The sequence below is a fragment of the Pagrus pagrus genome, assembly GCF_965226575.1.
Source record: "Pagrus pagrus genome assembly, chromosome: 1".
NCBI classification, from domain to species: Eukaryota; Metazoa; Chordata; class Actinopteri; order Spariformes; family Sparidae; genus Pagrus; species Pagrus pagrus.
Window position 1 is genome coordinate 36,587,865 of NC_140185.1, and position 21,412 is coordinate 36,609,276.

The 21,412-nt window shown below is 41.2% G+C and overlaps 1 protein-coding gene across 4 annotated transcripts in view; it reads right to left on the minus strand.

Moving 5' to 3' along the window:
* Nucleotides 1–3,509: 3,509 nt before the first annotated feature.
* The window catches only part of LOC311259259 (SH3 and multiple ankyrin repeat domains protein 2-like), a 210,944-nt gene continuing 193,041 nt past the window's right edge, over nucleotides 3,510–21,412 (minus strand). For all 4 annotated transcript variants that reach the window (XM_084356291.1, XM_084356293.1, XM_084356292.1 and 1 more), the window contains one exon: nucleotides 3,510–10,167. In XM_084356291.1, coding sequence (XP_084212417.1) covers nucleotides 9,639–10,167 — 529 coding nt within the window. In that variant the 3' untranslated portion in view covers nucleotides 3,510–9,638. The remainder of the gene's footprint in view (nucleotides 10,168–21,412) is intronic.

A 21,412-nucleotide genomic window follows, 5' to 3' on the forward strand; every position in this document is an offset into this window, starting at 1 on the left:
AGACAACGAGGACTGAGCTGGTTTACTGAGCTCTGTCTGGTGGATACAGCACAGCATCACATTTATAAATCCACTGAGTCTGTTTGTGGAGCCGTCTGTTGGAGGTGCAGCTGGACTTGATAAATAACTTCAGAGACTGACAAGCAGAACACAAATAATCCTTTAAAAAACCAAAAAGGTTAATCAACCTGCAGCACTTCATTTCCATAACTGTCACGGCAGCGACGGCCTTCTGACAGAGGAGGTGATCGTCTCAACGAACTTCAGAGAGCGACCTGTGAAGCTCTGCTGTTTCCACCAAACTGATGTTTTTATAATCCTTATTTTTGTTACAGATATAACTTCCACTGTGACTGTCAACTTCCTTCCCACATATTTGAGCTGCGGTATTTTTATTGCACAACATTCAGACTTATGACCACTAATATTATTTCTATATAAAGGAATCACAACATTTCACTCTGGTCGACCTGAGGAAGCTCCAGTGTCATGATGTCTCTGACTAATAAAGCTTTTGGTGGTGGTGTTGTTGTTTTTAAATAAGCTCCTCTCTGACGAGCTACAGGATTTAAAATGCTGATTTTATAATATGAAACTGAACTTTGCCTCCTGACTGAACTTTTACTTCAGGGCGAAGAGAGTAAAAATAAGTTTCAGCTACTATCACCATGAAACGGCATCAGTTGTTTACTTATATTAACAATTATTGTTTCCTACTGCAGTTTATTGTGTTGTTTTATGTTTACATATGCAAATAAGGCTAATTAAATATGTGCCAATTTGAAAACATGTTGAGTTAAGAAATCAGCAGCGTCTCCCCGTAAACTGCTCCTGATCATCAGTGATCGTCTGAACGTCTCACCTTGATGAACAGATGCTTTCGTCCAGTGGACTTGATGATGAAGATGAAGGTGATGATGATGATGATGAAGATGAAGGTGTGATGGTGGTGATGATGATGATGTCTCCTCCTCTGGCACATCTGTCTCAGCAGCAGGTTTCATGTCTGGTAAATAATCACAAATTCAAAAATGACATCCACAGAAACAACATTTATTACAGAAGAGTGAAGATATTTAACTCCTGAGTGCTGCAGCTCGTAACTGCAGCCTGACGGATATTTAAGAGTTTAAAATAAATATATATTTGTTTATTAAAAACAAACATTTTGTTCACGTGAATGTTTTCATTATTTCTGAACAGGATATAAACTGAGTTGGTCACTTGACAGTTGCAGTGAGTCTGTCGCTGCCCTCTGCTGGACAAACTGTGAACTGGTTTCTAAATCACTTCAAACACACAGTAACAGGATGTAACTAAGTACTGTACTCAAGTACAACTTTGAGGTACTTGTACTAGGTTTAAAAACAAAACAAAACCACTGATTCCAATATAAACAAGAATATTAATGATATGTGATCTGATAACTGGCAACGCATAATATACAGTATCAAGCCATATACATGTGAATATATGAAAATTTACTTTTCTTGTACTTTGGATACTTCATATAGTTACTGCCAGAAAACTACTTTAGATACTTGAGTAAAAGTCTTGAAGTATCTGACATTAAATGTACTTAAGAAGCCGACAGTCTAACTGTGTTATGGGCCTAAATGTTTTTTTAATCACATGTAAAAGCTTTTTATCTGTTGGACAACTTTTATTTTTAAATTCACCCACTTACATTCGTTTGACTGTTGATCGATGCGCACTGTCCCTTTAACATACAGAAGTATGTGCCTGATGTGTGAACACAGTATCTTTACTTTAACAACCCTGGTTTAGCATCAGGCACATCTGCCTCCATATAATCCAAGTGTCTCTGGAGGAAGTGGTTTCTGTTATTTATCTGAGCCTCTGTGAAATGAATGGGGTGGACAAAATAATAGAAACACCTCTCTGTAGCCTGTAATGTAATAATTCAACAGCAGCAGCTCCGTCCAGATGAATCAACACATCAGCTGAACATTGTGATCATGAGGGCAGGATTCACTGCAGGACTGCTGCTAGCTGCATTAGCTTTAGCATGCTGTACCTTATTAACTGGACACTGAGTGCATTTGTTACCTGACAGCTCATTAATGTTCATCTGACTGAAGGTGTTTCTGAACACCTGAGCCCTCACACGTGAATCAGACTGAAACTCGTCTCACACTTCTAATAATCAAACTTCACACAGAAACATCAGAATGTTTGTTAAACTTACGTTTTGTTCGCCATCATCATCAATCAGCTTTGATTGTCCACCTGTGAGCAGCTGTCCCGTTTCCGCTGCGCAATGCATTGTGGGAGACTGTGTTTATCAACAACACACTAAAAATAAATCTCAGGAAATGTAGTTTGAATCTGCATGTTGTCTGTTAGAGCTGCTGTATTAACGTCACCACGTGTCTGTATGAAGTCGTTTTTATTAGACACATTTGTACGTCGACGTCACAGTGACGCGCTGCACTGTACGTCGACGTGGCCGCCATATTGGATGTGGCAGGTCTGCCCATAGACATAATATATATAAAATATAATATATAACATAATATTATGTCTATGGGTCTGCCCTGTAGATACAAGACGTGAAACTGTGTTCTGAATAAAAAGCATTAAATTATATTATATTATAATATAATAAAATATAATATTCATCTAAGTACTGATAATGACGTCATTGAGATTTGAAAATTATACATATTTTGTTGCATACAATAACATTTTAAGGTAAAAAAAATAATGTGAATGTTAATGTGACATCATGAAAGGTGTTTTACTCTCATGTGAAGTGTCGTCACCAGTGACTGACGGCTTCAACAACAACAAAGAGTCAGTTTAATATCAGAACACATGAATCTTCAGTTCTCTGGGTCCTCCAGCCACGTTTAATGGAGATGGATGTTGTTTTGCTCACAGCACTGAAATACTGGAGCTATTTATTCTGGAGGAAATAATCCTGAAGCTCGTCCATAAACTTAAACTTTAAATGATTCTATACAAAACTGAAAGTAAAAACAAAACCACAGTGAAAAGATAATAAATGAACAACAAACTGTTTCTTTGAACAATTTAAACACAAATCTTTTTATTTCAAAGCTCGAGCAGTGAGACGCCGTTTACTTTCAGGTTCACCATTAAATAATCTTTAAACTACAGAGAGGAAACTTTGAACGAGAGCTCATGAAATATAAAAACTGTAAACGTTAAAGCAGGAGATTAAATGAACTGAGTGTGAAATGCTTTTTGGAAAAATAGCAGAATATTATTATTACATCATGTTGGGGTCATTTTCAGAAAGATTTGAGGTCATCATCGTGGCAGCTGGGAGGTCGTTTCAAAGAAATCTCAAATTTGTTACTTACCACGAAACCTGCGGAGCTGTAAAATGAAGTGTGTAATTAAGAAGTTTTGCTTATTTTTATTTTGGTCGACACAAACTGACGACCTGAGTTTGTGAGTTCAGGTGTGATGATCCGGCTCCGACAGGCCCGTCGACTGTAAAGACCGAGAGGGAAACAACACTAGTGCAATATTATATTTATTTCTTACAGTGAATTTTGGTTGCCATACAAGAAGTCTTGAGGATTCGAGGGGGCAGGGGGGGAAGGAAGAGTGCAGTTACAGGACAATTCTCTCTCTTTTCATTTCAGTAATTATTTGACTCTATGATGATTCAGTAGCACAAAATTACAGCAACATAGAAAACATGAACACAAGTCTCTGCACAAATTACCGAAAAAACATCTTAGCCTCTATGAAGACTTAATCAAAGAATAAAATCTATTCATGAGAAAAATAAATTAATTAATCAAGAAAGAAAGAAAAAAAAGAAACAGTTACCCAAATGTTGGACGATGATAAAGGTGGGAGCAGTGTTTTTGACGGGGAGTGGAAGTGGGTCAGTGAGCCGTGCCCGTCCTAAACACGGCCTGGTGATGCTCGTTAAAGATTCCTACTACATCTACTCAGCTCTACGTCTCCACAGAGAAACTGCTCAGTGACCTGCTGATCCACAAAGAGGACACAGCAGCCACCGCTAATCTTTGTGGTGGATTTATGTATGTATACATATATATAGGTTTCATATAGTTTCCTACCAAGATGGCCTGCGGATATATACTTTTTTTTTTTTTTTTAATTTACAGATTTTTGCTCTTTTTATACACACACTCTGGACTCGGGGGGGGTTTCAGGAGATGAGAGTCAGGCAGATGGTGGTCGTCAGAAGATACCTGGGTTTGTGGTCACTTGATTGGCCAAAAGAAATCTTAATTCTACTGCAGAAGAGAGTTTATCTACTTTAGGCAACACGCAGCCCAGTCGCCAGGATGAAATGTTGGCAGGAACGTTTCTGCAAACCGCTGACACGTTCACATCCGTACGTTTCATATGTGCCGTATTCACCTTTCAACAAAACGTGTCATATCATGTGAAGGCCGTCCAGCCAGCGAACGCAGTTTGAGACTGCGTTTCAACATCTGGAGTCATGACACCGCATTTATGGCCACAAACAATAAATCATTTTTGATGAGAACGGACATCACTGGCCGTGTTTGTGGCAACGAATCCAGATGTTTTTGACAAGAAGTCAGGATGTCTCCAGCCGTGTTTGTAGCCACAAATCTTTGTGTTTTTAACAAGACATTGGGCCAATTTCAAAGTATTAGTATGAGTGTATCTAATGAGACCTGGGGACATGTCCAGTCGTGTTTTTGTCCACAAAAAAGTCAGGACGTCACCGGCCTTGGTGGCGACAAAGCTTGTTATTTTTTATGTGAAGTCCTGAAGTCTCCGACCACGTGTTTGTTGACTGATGAGAAGTAGGGACAAAACCTCAGCCATGTTTGTGGCGACAAAACTATGTCGGACAATTTCCAGCCGTGTTTCGTGCAGACAAAACTGGGTGTTTTTAACGAAACATCAGGAAATCTCTAGCTGGATGGTTTTAATGAGAAGTTGGGACATCTCCAACCTGGTGTTTTAACAAGACCAATGTCCTGGATCGAATGTGGCAACAAAAAAGTGATATTTTTGATGGGAAGTTGGGACAATTTCCAGCCGTGTTTGTGGTGAGAAAACCCAGATATGTTGTGTTTCTGAGCAGTGTGTTGTCAGACAGGTGATCTACAGCGCCGTCACAACACAACATCGAGGGAGAAAAGTAAAGTCTCAACGTATCCGTGGTTTGCAGAAACGTACGTCGCCACCTTTTATTCTGGCGACTGGGTTGGCAACGCTTTATTAAAAACACCGACAAGTGATTGCGTCATGATATGTAACTTAAAATGGTAAAAAAAAACACAACCAAGGAGATTCATTCAGAATAAATATTGCTTCTTACATAACCCATAAGTCTAATAATATCCACGTTTTTATCTATATAGTATTTCTGTTTTTTGGCAATCCACGCGTCAGTGTTGAACCTCTATAAAATTTCATAGAACTCTATACAAATCTTTAAAAATACTGTGCTTTTCTGCCCCTCCGACACGTCACTGTTTGTTTTTAAAATAAGTTACATGTTCAAACAGGAACAGCGTTATAGCAGCATCGTCCCGTGCCAGCCTCCGTACGGCTTAATGTTCACAGAACACAGAGCTTGTGTATGTTTCACTTCGTCTCCTCGAAAGCTGCACCTGCATGAAGCTGCGGAGTGTGATATGAAACCAAACGAGGGTGAAGTTGCTCTAAAACGATATATATATATATATATATTTCCAGACGTTGGGTTACTGTCGAGCACATATCAAACCACACGTGAGGTGTGCTCTGAAAGAATCTACTTTAGGATAAAAACACGAGCTCTTCTTCTCTACAGAGCGACGGTGGTGCAGGTAGTGGAGGAGGGGAGCTATTTAAGGCATCCTCTGCAGGATGATGGTGTGAATGAGACCACTGCGCTGGTCCTCAGGTCAGCTCTGGCAACTATAAATCAACCTTCATAGAATTTCTTTTTTTTTTTTTTTACTCTAAACCTTTTAATAGAGCTATACATAGAATCAAATAGACATTTTTATCCTGTTAAACACTCTTATATACACACATTTCAACACATACTGCACTTCTACTTCTGACCAGCCTGTATCATTGCTAGCAAACACATACAAATGTCCAGCTTTTTATAAATGCTGATTAATTTTAAATTGGACCCTTATAACAAAGTTTAAATCGCGTCTCTTCAGCCGGAGCTGCAGCGAGACCGGATCAGAATACGGGAGAAGCTCGGAGAAGCTCTTTGTCCAGTCGAGTTCATCTGCACCGGATCAGAAACGTTTTTCTTTCCCTCTCTAATCTCACACAGGGCTCACGCTGACGAACATCTGCCGGCTCCGTCAGGTTTTTCTCTGCTTGTGTTTTTTGCACAGTGGTTGGAGGGCAGGACGAGGCATGAGGACTCACGTGAACACGTAATTCTACATAAAACCCTGAAGCCTCGGATTCTCCATCTGCTCCAAAAAGCAAAACGCTTCGCCGAGATTTCATGTCATCAGGCTGAAGTCGCTTTACAAAGTATTAACCTGCTGATATGTACAATTATAGGACAAGATCTTTATTTAATCTTCAAACTCAATCGACCTGACTCTGCCAGCGTCGGTCTGCAACAGCTTCGTTAACGCAGCGTCGCGTCTCCAGCTTCTTTATTAAAGAAAACCACTGAAGGCTGTTTTGGTCTGAAACAGTAGTTGGTTTCATTTTGACTCCAGATCACAGGATTGTGCCGTTTGGTTGGACTTGAGCTCGAGTTAGCTTGACGTTAGCAAATCTCACTGAGTCTTGATCTCCTTGCTCTTTTTCTATTAACAAAGAACAATGTACAAAATGTTCAGGTAGTCATCGGATAAATAGAAAAGATCTTAATTTCTCTGGCAAAACTTGAGTTTTAGTTCTTAAATATCAGGTTACTTATAACTTGTGTTGTTTAAAATTGTTGACAGCTAAAAAAGGGATCCAAAGGGATTCAACACTGGATTCAGATTCAGTAAAACACTATCAGGTGACAGCTTTAAATGGGTCGACATTTTAGGAAATACACTTATAATTTTCTTGTTCAGAGTTTGTTGAGAAGATTGATACCACGGTCATGTGAATGTGGAGGTAAAGCCTGGAGGTGATTAGCTTAGCTTAGCACTAAGACTGGAAACAGCTTCTGTGTCAGGGCCTCGTTCAAATTAAAGCTGCTCTGTGATGCATGAAGCCGAGAAAGTCCAACTTCCAGATATAAAATTACCGACATCATTGCTGTGCGGAGGACGGAGACGTCCACTGACACTTTCAGCTCAACCCTTCGCTAAATAAAATGATGCAATCGTCTCGCTCCTCCAGACATTCTTACCAGAATGGATCAAAATGGATAATTTTGAAGGGATGTGATGCTTTATCCAAATTAGAAATATTCAAATAGTTCATGTAACTATAGTTTTGTCTAAAAATATATATTTGCCATTGTTTTTTCCCTCGTACCCGGTGGTATCACATTATTTCAGGCCTTGGGGCCTCTACATGCCACAGGACATACAAACAGCAGATCTTTGAACGATCGTCGAATAGTTCCCGGTGACTACACAATATCATTTCTGCTTGAAATGTCCATCCCTACTAGTCACAGCAGCTTAGCTGTGGACTAAATGCTGACATCGGCATACTAACATGCTGATGTTTTATACCAGGTATAATGTTGAACTGGGTAACCATCTTAGTTTAGCAGGTTAGCAAGCTTAAATTAGCAGTAAACAAAAAGTCCAGCTGAGTTTAATGGGAACCTCATGATAAATATAAATATGTTTTTATACCTGGCAAGTTTTTTTTTCTACCTGATGATGGCGCTGAATGAAAGGTTAAGTTATTAAAATTCATCCTGAAGAAATTTAATTGGGAATTCATCCAGATGTTGTAATAACCTCATGGACAGGAGGAAATGTCAGGGGTAGTCGGGATTCTGGGCAGTAGTTCAGTAGCTGTAGATATATTTCTGTCTGGACTGAAGCAGTGGACTGACTGACTGACTGACTGACAGCATGGAGCTGCTAGCGTGTCTAAAAATCTGCCTGCAAACTCCTCTGGATCTCACTGATCAACAGGTGAGATATAACATGTTATGTTACAGGTCTGTGAGCCTTTGTTAGCTGTTTTCGTGCCTCCAGTCTTAATGCTAAGCTAATCGTCTCCAGCTTCATATTTCGTGCACAGACACGAGACTATCAGTGTTCTAACTCGCAGCGATAAAGCCAGTACGTTTATTCCCCAAAACTGTGAAACTATTCCTTTAAACCTTGTAATGCTCTCTCTGATGAACCTCTTCTTACACACAGGGTGTTGGATACGTTAGCGTTGCTGTGGGGCCACATGAACGCCGAGTGTTGACCTGCTGATGGTGAGGTGAAGGAGTCTGACGTCGTGAGGAAAAGGAAAGTACAAAAGCGAAGAACAGCTCTAGTTTACCTACTGGGGCCTAAAGAGCGGGTCCGAGGAAAGAGCTAAACTGGCCTTAGTGATATTTCGGGTCAACCATCACACGCACACACACGCACACACACAACACTTGAAGGAAAAGCCAAGAGGACGCCCTTATCAGACAGACAAGCTGAAACCACTTCAAGGTGAGAATATTTCTGGTCCAACGTTTGTCTGTCCGTCTTGTACCTCGTGTCCTCGCCTCGGTTTTCCTCGTATGATGAGGTGGACACCGGGTGGGTGTAGACTGATGAGGGGCCCCGGGGCCCCTGCTACAGCGGAGCTCCTCCTCTGGTGACCACCTCTCTCCACGCTTTGCTCTCTCTCAGGAGAAGAAGGCCATCGCAGTATCGGTGTGTGTACACATGCTCGGGGTGTGTGAAGACAGTATGTGTTCTCGTTTGTCAGCGTGTGGCACTCTGCATAAAGTGTGTGTATGTGTGTGTGTGTGTGTGTGTGTGTGTGTGTGTGTCTGTGTGTGCACGGACATGAGATATGGTTTAGTATTCGTTTAAACATGTCAGCTAATGTTCTTATTTTTGACACAAACAGGTGAAAAGCAAAAAAATGGAGTCTATCTCAAATTTTTCTCTACAACCTTAGATGCACCCAGAAATATAACTCCGGTAGGACTCTAGTGAAGAAATATTATTCTCTGAACAAACTCTAGCAAAGATAGAAAAGGAGCAACGACCAGCTCAGCTGGTTCTTCATGCACCCACACCGGGTGTATGGAAAAAGTCTTCAGTATTCCAAAGCAGTTGGGTGAGCACGAGTCTTTATGTGAAATAAACCTCCAGACAAGTATTTTTCCAGTGTTTGAGTACACGCTATTCCAGAGTTTTTGTTTTCTGGTCAGTCCTTCATACTGGTCTCCTCTTCTCTCTCTCCTTCATGTGACTTAGCAGCTATTCTCTTCTCTCTCTCTCCCCCTGCAGCTCCGCCGACATCCCATGATCGCCTGATGCTCAGGGCGGTGGGAAGGAAGAAGAGGGCGGACAAGACCGGAGCACTGAGATGAGGGCGACAGAGGATGAGAGAGGACAAAAACAGCAAGAGGCAGCATCAGCTTGGACAAAACTTCTACCCAGTTCCACGACTTGAGATTATGTCTGATGAAGAGATTGGTAAAAGTGATCGGTAACACCTCCCTCTCCTCGGCCTGGACTCCACGCGTCTCCTCCCCGTCTCCTCGGGGCTTATCTGTCCTGCAGCAGCTTGAGGGCCCTCTCGATGTTCATGCGGTGGCCCACCCTCGTCACGCCCAGGTCTATCAGGTCCTCTTTTTGCAGCGAGGGCAGGTGGGCGCCCTCGATCTCATTGTCCAGGAAAGCGTCCCTGTGCTCCCCCAGGTTGAGGCTTTCCAGCCAGTCCGCCACGTCGTGCTTGCTCCACAGCTCCATGGGTTTGGAGGCGAAGGGCTTGCCCGAGGCCGCCACCGCCTGCATCAGCGTGAGTGGCGATGGAGAGCGCGAGCTCCCGCTGCCGCCGCAGGAGGAGCTCAGGCTGTATCCGCCGCCACTGCCCATGGGCGGGGTGGGCAGACCGAAGACGTCAGTGAGGGTGGGCGACACGGAGGGCGGCAGCGAGGAGCAGGGGGTGAGGGAGGAGGCGGAGTCAGGCGGGCTGCAAGGATGCGTCTGGGATGGGAGGCTGCTGGGAGGGGTGGAGGTGAGGGCAGCAGCGCCGGCAGCGTTGTTACGCATTCCTGAGTCTTCAGTGGGAGGCCTGAGGAGGACAGAGGAGACGACAGGTCAGTCAGAGCGAGACAAACACAGACTGATCAAAGATCAACCAAAGATCATCATGAAGACGTGGAGGGGCTGTTTCACATTATTAGACTACGAACCACGTGTACTGTCAGCAGCTCAGTCACCAGGATGAAATGCACTTTCTATAAACCACTGAAGTGTTCACATGTGAGCGTGTCATAGGCCACCAATATTGACATTTCAACAAAAAGTCTCAGGTCACGTTCACGTTACATGTTTATGAGCTGACCTTCATGTCTGGAGGTGGAGGGGATGATGGAGTTTCAGGTGCCAAGGCTGACAAGCCGTTCACCTAAAGTTTGAGACTGCGTTTCAACATTTGTAAGTGTGACACCACTGGATATCTTTAAGCAAACCTCGAGAACATTTTTCTGGTTTCCGTGGCAACAAGTCTGGGTGTTTTTGACGAGACCTTGGGACACGTCGGGCTGTTCGTCTGGTCAAAAAACGGATATTTTGTATGGGAAGTCAGGACATTTCCAGCTGTGTTTGTGCCGAACGAAACAGGTATTTTAGGTCAAAATATGATGTCTTCGTAACCCGAACCAGTGGCTGGTGTGCCTGATCCTAACTGGACCAATCTACCAGTGCAGATAAAATTGAAAATTGAATCTAAAGAAACAAAGTTGCAACATATCAGTGGTTTTGCAAAAAAATAAAAATACATTGCCAACATTTATTCTGGTAATTGGCTGTTCCCCTGAATTTATAACTAGAATATAAATGTTGGTTTTAATTCTTCACTTGTTTGAGAGGCAATAATAATCAGTCAACAACTGATTGCAGCCTTCGAAACCTGCATTATTTGATGTTTTTGGCCGGAGAGGTGGGGGAGGAGCTGTAGGAAATGTTAAAATGTAAATATAAAACTCTAATTAGAAGATTAAACACAGAAGATGTTAAAATAATGTGATCTCTGTAACTCTTTGTCCTGATCTGAAACCAACACACACCTGAGAGGTTGGAAATCATCCTAAAAACATGTGACAGGTCATGAGACGTGTGGTGAAGAGCTGAATGAAAGACTGAAGGTTTATTTTAAAAGTCTCTTTATTGTTCATTAAACCGTGTTGCTGAAGGATCTGAGGCTGTGATGCTGCACAGTGAACAGTAGGTGGCATCACAGGCGAACATTTCTACCAAATGTGCAGCAGCTGATGAAACATGTTGGATGTTAAATCAGGTCAGAGCCGTTTGGTTTGAATCTCCATCCAGACTGTTTAGTTACAGTATCCGTACTCTACTGTTAGTGTTCATATTTACTCTTCTGTCAGCTGTCATCGTGTACGTGTCACTTCTATTTGGATTAATTTCCTTTTGATAAAATTATTTTTTTACTATAATATTTATCAATGGAATAATTATCAAGGAAATGGGAATCACTCCACCCCTTTAACAGGAACCTGCTTTAAAACACAGATTAAAGGTTATGATCAGTTAAACACATTAGAGGGATATTTTCTTTTTAAATTTAAACTTACATATGTTAAGATACATGTTATTTTTGAATTTCTAGATGTTTTTTTAAAAATCATAATAATTATTTGAACCTCGTATTGATTAACGTGCAGAGTTTAATGATATTCTCCTTGGATTTGATTAACTGTTGAGTACGGAAGTAAGTTTTATAGGTTTTTTGGTTATTTCTTTTTTTTTTAAAAGTATCAAACGATTAAAACAGGATTATTAAAACAATCTTCCCTGATTCACATGGACCTCAGTGATCAAACCTTGATTTTATTTAGTGAAATTTAACAACTTGAAGTCGTCTTCTTTTGGCGAAAAACAAGATATTGGTCGTGATTTTACATGAGATTTTTTACTCATAATCACGCCAATTCAAGAAATCCTGATAAATAGTATATAATATTTTCACTCTATCTAATAAAGTCTAAAAATAATTATTCCCTAGATGAAATGAAGCTTCCACCTTTCGCCACGTTTTCCCTCAAATGTACAACATTTAAAGGATTTTCCAGGATTTTAAAGGATTTTATTTCTGTGGGGGTCGTAACAAAGTCCACGCTCAGCCGCTGCCTGCTGAGTGAACCACGGCCGGAGGGAAGCCTGCTTCCTAATGGACGGACGTGTACGGCTTCACGGGAGGGGGAAGGTTACTCAAACCTTTATATAGCCTTCACACTACCAGAGGGAACAGAGTAATAGGATACTGAAGTAACTGTTCACCCTCGGAGAAATGGACATCGTCAGCAAAGAAACGTTTCTCGCATTTCATTTTAACAAAAAAGAAATACAGCTAAACTGCAGCATAGCTGTTTCTCTCTGGAAGAGCTCACCAGATTAATCTGATTGGTGAGTCAGGAAACATTTAAATTAACATACAAATGACTTTTTTCTGACATTTTCCTGGTCTTTCTTCCCTTGTTTTGTTTTTGAAGTACAGTCAGTTTTTCATCTTCGAAAGGTTTAAACGGCTCACAGCTCAAAGACAACCTGCGATAAAAGGTCACAAGCAGACACTGTTTCATTTTATTGGACGAGTCTAGTCTGGTTATTTCTTCTGTAACTTTTCTTATTGTCAAAAAATCCCATGAGAAAACCAAAACCAACCTCTGGATGGAAACCAGTGTTAAAGTTACTTGAGTTAAAGATATCACGTTAAAATATTACTTTGGTAAAAGTGAAAGTGTCAAAAGTATGATAAGTAAAAGTAAATTATACATATATTAAATGCATGTAATGTACCTTCTGTATACTATGTGTGGGATCCATATTCAGAATTTTATCAGGAACTTATATGTCTTCAGTAGGAACCAATGAGCTTGGAGCTCAGATTATTTATAATAAACAACACGTTGGTTTTGGTCTTTTCAAGGGATTTGTTGACATTTATAGAACAACTGACTTATAAAAACTAATAAAGTGTGTTAAGATACTTTTAAACAGGAGGGTTGAACATGAGCCAGTTATTACAGGATAAAAACACCCAAACATATAAATTCAGTCGTCATCTCCTCCCTCCATGCTGATTCACAGTCAGGTGAAGTTTCAGAGACTATCCTGGTGAAACTACCGTGCAGCCCGACTGAAGTGGGTGCACGAGCTCGACCAGAGACTTTCCAGAGACTTGGATGACACCGGACGAGCTGTATGGATCCATCTGATGGTTTTTTGGTTGTCTTTTATGTTTTAAATCATCTCCAGCTGCTTCAGGTGTTCAGCAGAATGCTGCGTCTCCGTTTTACTGTGAAGCTCCAGAAATGTTCTGTGGACTACGAGACTTCACCTGACTTTATATCATCAGGAGGAGATGATGACTGGATTTTTAAAACACTTTTTAGATGAACTGTTCCTTTAAGCCAAGACAAAGCCCCAACAAGACAGTTCTGCATTAAAACACAAAGTCCACCACCACAGGAAAAAACACAGGACACATCAGAGTTACAGAGAGTCAGCCTCATGTTACCTGCTGCTCTCAAGATGGAGGGATGTGATGATGCAGTGACACCACACACACACACACACACACACACACACACACACACACACACACACACACACACACACACACACACACACACACACACACACACACACACACACACACACACACCAATCCATGCAGAATGATCACACCTTCCTTCAACTTCCCCCGAGGATTTTTTTTTAATAAATTGAATCTTCAACTCAAAAATCGAGCTGATCCTGACTCTTGTGAGAAAAACTGAGACAAGGGCAGAAAACCACCACGAGGTTACGTGTAGCCCAGATCGGGCTCTTTCCTTACTGTAACATATGGAACAGCCCGAGGGGAAGTGAAGGGGACTAAAGGGGGTCGGCTCTGCCAACACGGAAGTGGGCCATTGTTAAAGTGCTGCCTTCAACAAGCCCGAAAAAACTTACAGTCTTCACTGTTCAACACCAGCTTCTCCACAGGAAGTCGTGTTGATGGATGAGATGGAGACAGAGGACGATGTTAGACACGTGATGGACGACATGACACACAAACAATGACGTGAGATAAAGAAAACAAAGGGATGCTCATCAGTCTGCCTTCTGTTGTCACTTCTGCTGTGCGACCTGGACTCGTGCTCCTCGGTCACATTTTAATTTTCATCTTCATCAAACCCGACAACAAACGAACCGACTCTGATTCCAAACAACAGCACAGATGCTTAAAAATACTTAACCTGAGATCTGTCGAGCACTTGTCTAATTGGTATTCTGGTATTTCATCCTCTATTAAACACGTTTTGTTACAGGACTCAAATTGATGTGAAAAGTATGTAATTGCCTATTAGACTAATTAGCACAGTGCCTCGTTTAGCTTCTCTGACCTTATTACCGTTTCTTGCAGCCACCAGGAGTCACGTATGACAAAAAGAGGACGAGCTACGCTGTGAGTTTCTCTCAGCCGCCCGGATGATTTGTGAATATATATTTTTTCGTTGATTGAAACACAATCTTTATCGCTCAGACGTCACTTTAACAGCAGCAGTCACACACAGAAGGTCCAGGCAGGAATCCAGACAGTCATCATTCAGTCAGTGACGTGTTGCACCTTTAATGTGCACAGAAGTTTTTATCATTTCTGCACGCTGACACGGTGAGGTTAAGCAGTTATTTTTTTTTAACCAGGGTCACCACTTGAGTTTAGTTTATTAATTAGCATCAAACACAGAGCTGATGAAGTGTTTGTTTTGCAGGCGTTCGGTCATTTACCAAATTATTGGACATGATGAAATTTAGATCTGATAATAGAGCAAAAAAAAAAAAGTGAGAGGATCATGAAAGTTATTACAATTCATCATCTTGTGTCATAATACGTGGTCGATGTGGAGATACTTTAATGGAAACTTGTTGGGCTGCTACTAATGATTATTTTCATGTTTAATTGATTAATTGTTTAGTCTATTAATTGTCAAAAAAAATTGTGAATAGGCCTCATCATAATTTCCCAAAGTGACGTCTTCAAATCGCTTCATTCGTCTAAAAACCCCAAAACTCTTCATTTACTATCAGAAATGACAAAGAAAAGCAGCAAATCCTCAAATTTAAGAGGCTGGAAACAGACAATGTCAATTTTGATTCATCAGCTAATCGCTGCAGCTTTAGAAAATGATAAACTTTGACCTGCACATGAAAAACCAGGGCATCACTAAAGTCAGCAGACTTCATCTTCTGGATTAAAGTCTGTACAACAGTTTCAGGTATTTCATGTGATGCAGCCTCGCCTGACTTTGTCATCCCTCGAGTCACTTAAGGATTCTTACAAGCAACATTTTAACTTTTCATTTTTAACTGCAGGCTGAGGAGGTTTATTTATTACTTGTAACCCTGAAAGGAAACACAGGAAACAACATCCCATAGCAAAATTGTATAAGATGCGTTCATCCGGCCCACACACCGCGGGGAGCGATGGCACTTGGGCGATTCGCTCCTGTTTGCCAGATCTGAGCAGACCATAACATGGTGTCAGGTGTCAGCCAAGAGCGAACCGAATAAACCAGAACTGGCCTTCATGTGGGCCAGATCCAGACCACTAAAATAGAAATTAACTGTGGCCCAGATCTGGGCCAGTTCTGGTTTATTTGGCTCGCTTGTGGCTCAGTTCTGGCAAACAGGAGCGAACTGAGCGCCATCACTCCATGCTGCATGTGGGCCGGATGAACACGTCTGGTGTGGGCCAGATCTGGGCAACAGTTTTGTTATCTGGGTTGAGCACTGGACAAAATGGATAACTCATGTTTCATCGTTTAAACAAGATTTTGTGTAAAATTCATTATTTAAATAAATTCCTGTGTGTTAATTTTAGACCTGATGTGGTCATTGGTTTGATCCAGCGTCTCAAATATGAGGATTTACTGCTTTTGTCTGTTTTACAAAACTGAATATGTTTTGGATTTGGACTGTTAGTTAGACAAAATGAGCAATTTGAGTTATAGGACACCTGAGATGGTCATTTTTAACAGTTTTCAGATACCAAGTAGGTAAAGACAAGTATTAGAACAAGACGAACAGTCTGGTATGTTCACTGTACTGTGATGCAGTCTTTAAAACCAGGAAGAGAAAACACTTATGTCATAATACATCCAAAATCTAAGACCTTATACAGCACAGTCTCAAATCATGATCACAATATAGTATAATAATGATAATAATTCAAGGTCATTTTGTCTGTTTTGTTAAGTGTTACTTCAAAAGTCACAAAACAAAAAATACAAAATAAAAGTCGTCACAGAGCTTTAAACTGCAGGATCGAGTCCTCTGTGGAAGTTTCAGCCTCAAACCAGCAGCCTCTTTCTGCAAATGTACCACAGATGCACTACACATAGGTAACGTTAGCACGTGTCCCTCGCTGGCCTCCTTCACTTCAGCAGGAACAGCGCTCGCCCTCCATCAGCTGAGCAGGTTGAAGGAAAGTGATGCAGAGCTATTGATATCAGTGGTGGGAGACCTCGCCTTCGCCACGCCCACACATCGCATGACTCCCTGCTTCTTTCTAGCACACACCGGCTCACGCATACAGGGTCGTTTCATTGGCATGCATGCACATGCTGCCTTTATTTATAGAAGCTTGAATGCACACACACACACACACACACACACACACACACACACACACACACACACACACACACACACACACACTCACTCATACGGACTGACTCGGCTGTGCTGGGTTACATAACGGTGGCCTACTAAAGCAGCGCGGCACGTGACCTGCGTGAGATGATGTTGAACTCTGCTGAGGGTTAGGCCCGCCATCCTCTTGCTCCATCTCAAAACACACACACACACACACACACACACGTACAAACACACACCCCTCCCCCGACTCAGACTGACATCACTGCAGGCCTCAAGGCTGCTCTCATCAGCTGGTTGCTAGGCAACCCTTTCGTCCACAGGCACAACCAACGCACATTTAATCTGGGAGGCTGAGAGACAGGGATAGATAAAAAAAAAAAAAAGAAGAAGAACAGAGAAAGAAAACACAAATGTCCAAAGAAGAAAATCTGATGTTTGCACTGGTGATGAGGCTGATTCTTACATAGTGAGGAAGAAAAAGAGAGAGAGAGAGAGTAGGAGAGCAGAGGATGGAGGGAGAGCGAGGAGGAGAGGGAGAGCATGTGTGAATCTAGGCCATCTTCTGTGCATCTCTGTTGCCATCTGTTTGACGGCCTCAGAAGCAGGACCACCTTCACCCTCCGCAGGCCTCTTCACATGACGAGGTGCCCTCTCGCTGCCTACAACCTTATCTTCTACCGCCGCGCCTGGCAACCCTCTCCACACGGCTACAACTCAAAAACCCCCTCTGAGCACAGAGGCAGATAATCGCAGACCCCGGCGGCACACGAGTGAGTAGGGTTTAAAACTTCATCCGACACGAGAAACACACACACAAACTCCTCAGAGCAACAATCGAACAGACCAGATTACAAGAGACTGAGAGATTTCAGCGGGATGTTCGGCGTCGCTTTAGGAACGAGGGGCGAACGCTGCAGTTACGTCAGGGCAGGACGACATCTGGTTGTTTGATCCTGTTATGAACCAGTTACTGAAGTGAACTGAGCTCATCAGACCAGTCACCATTACTTCAAACTACACACACGCAGATAAAAAGGCAGCCAAGAGACCTGTTTCTTTAAGCATATGATTCAAAATACAGTAAATAGCAACCACAGAGCTGTAAATTACATTTGCTTTATATGAGTCTCAGCTGTGTATGATTGTATATTCAGCAGCTGGGGACAACTATGATGAGTTTTGTCTTTAATGTGGGCAGAAATATTGAAATATTAAACCAAGTTTGAGATAGCTACACCTCACAAAAGCACCAGCTCAGACCACAAATTGCAACGAATTGGAACTGAAGTCTGTGGGTGTAGCTTTGTCACTGGGAAATTACAACACCACCACCCATTACTGCAGCTTCAGGTAATCGACTACTGATGTGAAACACTGATCAGTCTGACTCCATCCAGCTACTGTAATTCTTGACAGTAATGATCCACAAATAAGGGTCTTATTCAACCTTTGTTTAAATAACTCCAGCAGATTTCAGTACAAATATCACTGGATTATATTCCCTATTTACATTGAAGGGACGTCCACACAAGAACGATAAATAGATAGTTTTAAATATCGTTCTAACCCAAATGGATGGAGGAGTCCAAACCACAACCACAGTGGGGAACGATATCTTTGGGCTCACTTTGATGAACACAAACACTGACAGCCAATCAGAATACACCCCAAATGACCGGGCCATCAACTGGTTTGGTTTCGGGGGCATTTCCCTACAAAATGTTGCAGAATGGCTTTTAATATTCGTTTCAATAGCCGACCTCCTTTAATTAAGCTAAGTGATGGTATTCAGGAGACATTTTTTAGATGGTCTACTTTGTAGCTCAGTCTTGGACATCTATCCAACTTATGAAATGTTTATAAAACTTATACCAGACTGTAAAATATACATAAAAACATAATTTTAGCTGAGACATACTATACTGCCAAACAGTCTCAGATGATGGGGTCTTTGCGGTGTTTTGATGTCCTTTATAACGATCGGCAGGTTAATTGATGTTGACTCAGCCAAAAGTATTAATAAAACTAGAGTGACAACTAGAAAACTACAGTGCTGGATTCTTCAAACCCGAACCATAACCCATATCCTTCTGGGGGTTTCTCTTTTATCCATGAAGTATGAGAGACTTTCTGGCCTGATGTTGAAAGGTGTGCATCAGTCTCAAAAAGATGTGTATGTAAGTATTTCTCTAGTTATGTTGAACTACGTCCGCACACTCGATAAATTAGGGTGTCATCTGCATACATAGTGATGGTTGTTTTCTAAAATTTTGCGTTTTTGTAATAAACGCTCATGAACGTTTATTACAAAAACGCAACATTTTAGAAAACACCCATCACTATGTATGCAGATGACACCCTAATTTATATTACTCTTTTTCTGAGGATCAATGCCACAGACTTTCTCTGTAATATGCTAAATATTTATTATTTAGGTGTTGTGATAGACATAACTGACATGGGTTAACTCCTTTTTATCATGTTTCTGCTGTTAGTTTGAATCAGTACATGTTCCTTAATGTTCTTTTGTGGTTTTCAGCCCACCTTAAAGATGTGTTGTTTCTGTGAATATGACCCTTTAAAGGACATGTATGCTCATTTCTGTGCTCCAAGAAGATAACTGTTTGATGTATGGGTACACAGATTGGTTCAGTAAGTGTTACTGTGTTTGTTTCTGTGATTTAAAGTGAGTAGATACCTAACAGCCCAGGCACACAGGTGTTTCTCCTGTTGATGACCATTTGGGGAGCAACAAGGTCCATTCCTGTCTCCTGTCAGATAGTTAATGTCCCTCAGATGATGCAGAAGATAAGTGTACTGTAGTTCTGATCCTAGCTGGGCCAAATATAAGATGCACATGTAAAGTATTTTAATTGTTTCCCCCTTTATTTCTATTTATTCCTCATTTTAATCATTGTTTTTCTTTTTTAAGGATTTGACACATTCGCACACAGCACACGCATAACTTTGAGTTTAAAATTTGCTGTACTGTATGTGTAATGTTTGCTTTTCCTTTGACTGCTCTGTGAATTCAACTCCCATTCTTACGCAATTCAAAAGGCCAAGAGGGAAACACCAGAACCTGAAAAATAATCCAACACATCTCTTTTTTAATTTTCATCAGGAAGCTGACGCACAAGAGTTTTCCCAATTTGCAGCTCAAATTTGAGCTGCAAATGAGTCACATGACCTTAAAACTGCAACAAGAAGTACATAAAAATGTCTGATTTCTAGAAATCATGAGAAAATTCACTGAGCCAAACAATCCTCTTAGCACAGGAGATCGCTGTGAATACATGGCTTGGGGGGAATAAACAGTTTACTTTGAGAAGCTGCCAGCTTCGTGCACCTGATACCTTAACGTCATCAAACTACTAACAGCAGAAAGAGACAAGCAGATGACTCTTTGCTTTATGGGAAAAGACGTGACGCTACAATCACTGTGAGTTTAAATACAATGCTGTGGTAATGAAGTCATTAATTAAGCTCATTCATTATGCATTGTGTATAATTTATATCTTTATTCTGCTTAAGTTCTTTGCCAAAATGTCTGACTTAACATATGGTTGCATTAAAATGTATTTGGTGTCATATAAAGGGATATCTTGAACACTGAACCCGCTACAATACATCGCATTTTTCCTCACCTATATCCAACTTCATGCTGCAAAGTGACCTAAATCAAATCTACTCGATAGGAGAAGCATTTATAACAAGTGAGTCACCCAAGGAACAGTTAAAAGGAACAGTTCACCCAAAAATGTAAATCCAGTCATCATCTCCTCCCTCCATGTTGATGGAAACTCAGGTGAAGTTTTGTACACAGCAAAACAGTTTCTCCTAAACAACTGAAGTTGTTGCTGTTGACTGGAATACATGGCACTCAGTGGAGCGCATACCTCCAACAAGGCCCAACAGTCCTCTTTTGTTTTCACTAATAGATACCAGCCACCTGTATACGCCTGATTTTTTTTCATCAAGATCTATGCATTATGTTGAAAAATCTCACAATGTTAAAGAACATGAGAAAAAACATTGCCGGATCTGTACCAAAGTTATTGGGGTCTATTCTGGGTGACTCATCCTCAATCCAAGTTTCACGGAAATACGTTTAGTAGTTTTTGTGTAATCCTACTGACAAACCAACGACCAACAAACAGACACGTGTGAAAACACAACCTCCTTGGTGGAGATATAAAACAAACAAAAAGAACATAAATGGCTCCATGCAGCTCGTCCAGCGTATTCCTAGTCTGAGATCCCAAACTGATTTGAAAAGATGTTATTTGCACCCTTGACATGCTGTTGTGCTCTTGCAACTACTTCAGATGGGGTGCACGCTAACACTTTTAGCTTAGCATCTACAGTGAAGTTTTTGGCTTTAAAAAGGGTGTAAATAATATCTTTTTAAAATCAATGTGGGATCTCAGGGCTTCCAGAGACTAGGATTACACTGGACGAGCTATACAGAGACATTTCATGGTTTTAAAGGGCTCGACTGATATTTAGTTTGACTGAAATCGGCCTATAACAAAACGGTACTATTGTCCCCAGCTACTTCAGTTGTTTAGAAAAATGCTGCAACCCTGTTTTGCTGTGAAGCTCCAGAAATGTTTTGTGGACTATGAAACTCCACCTGACTTCCCGTC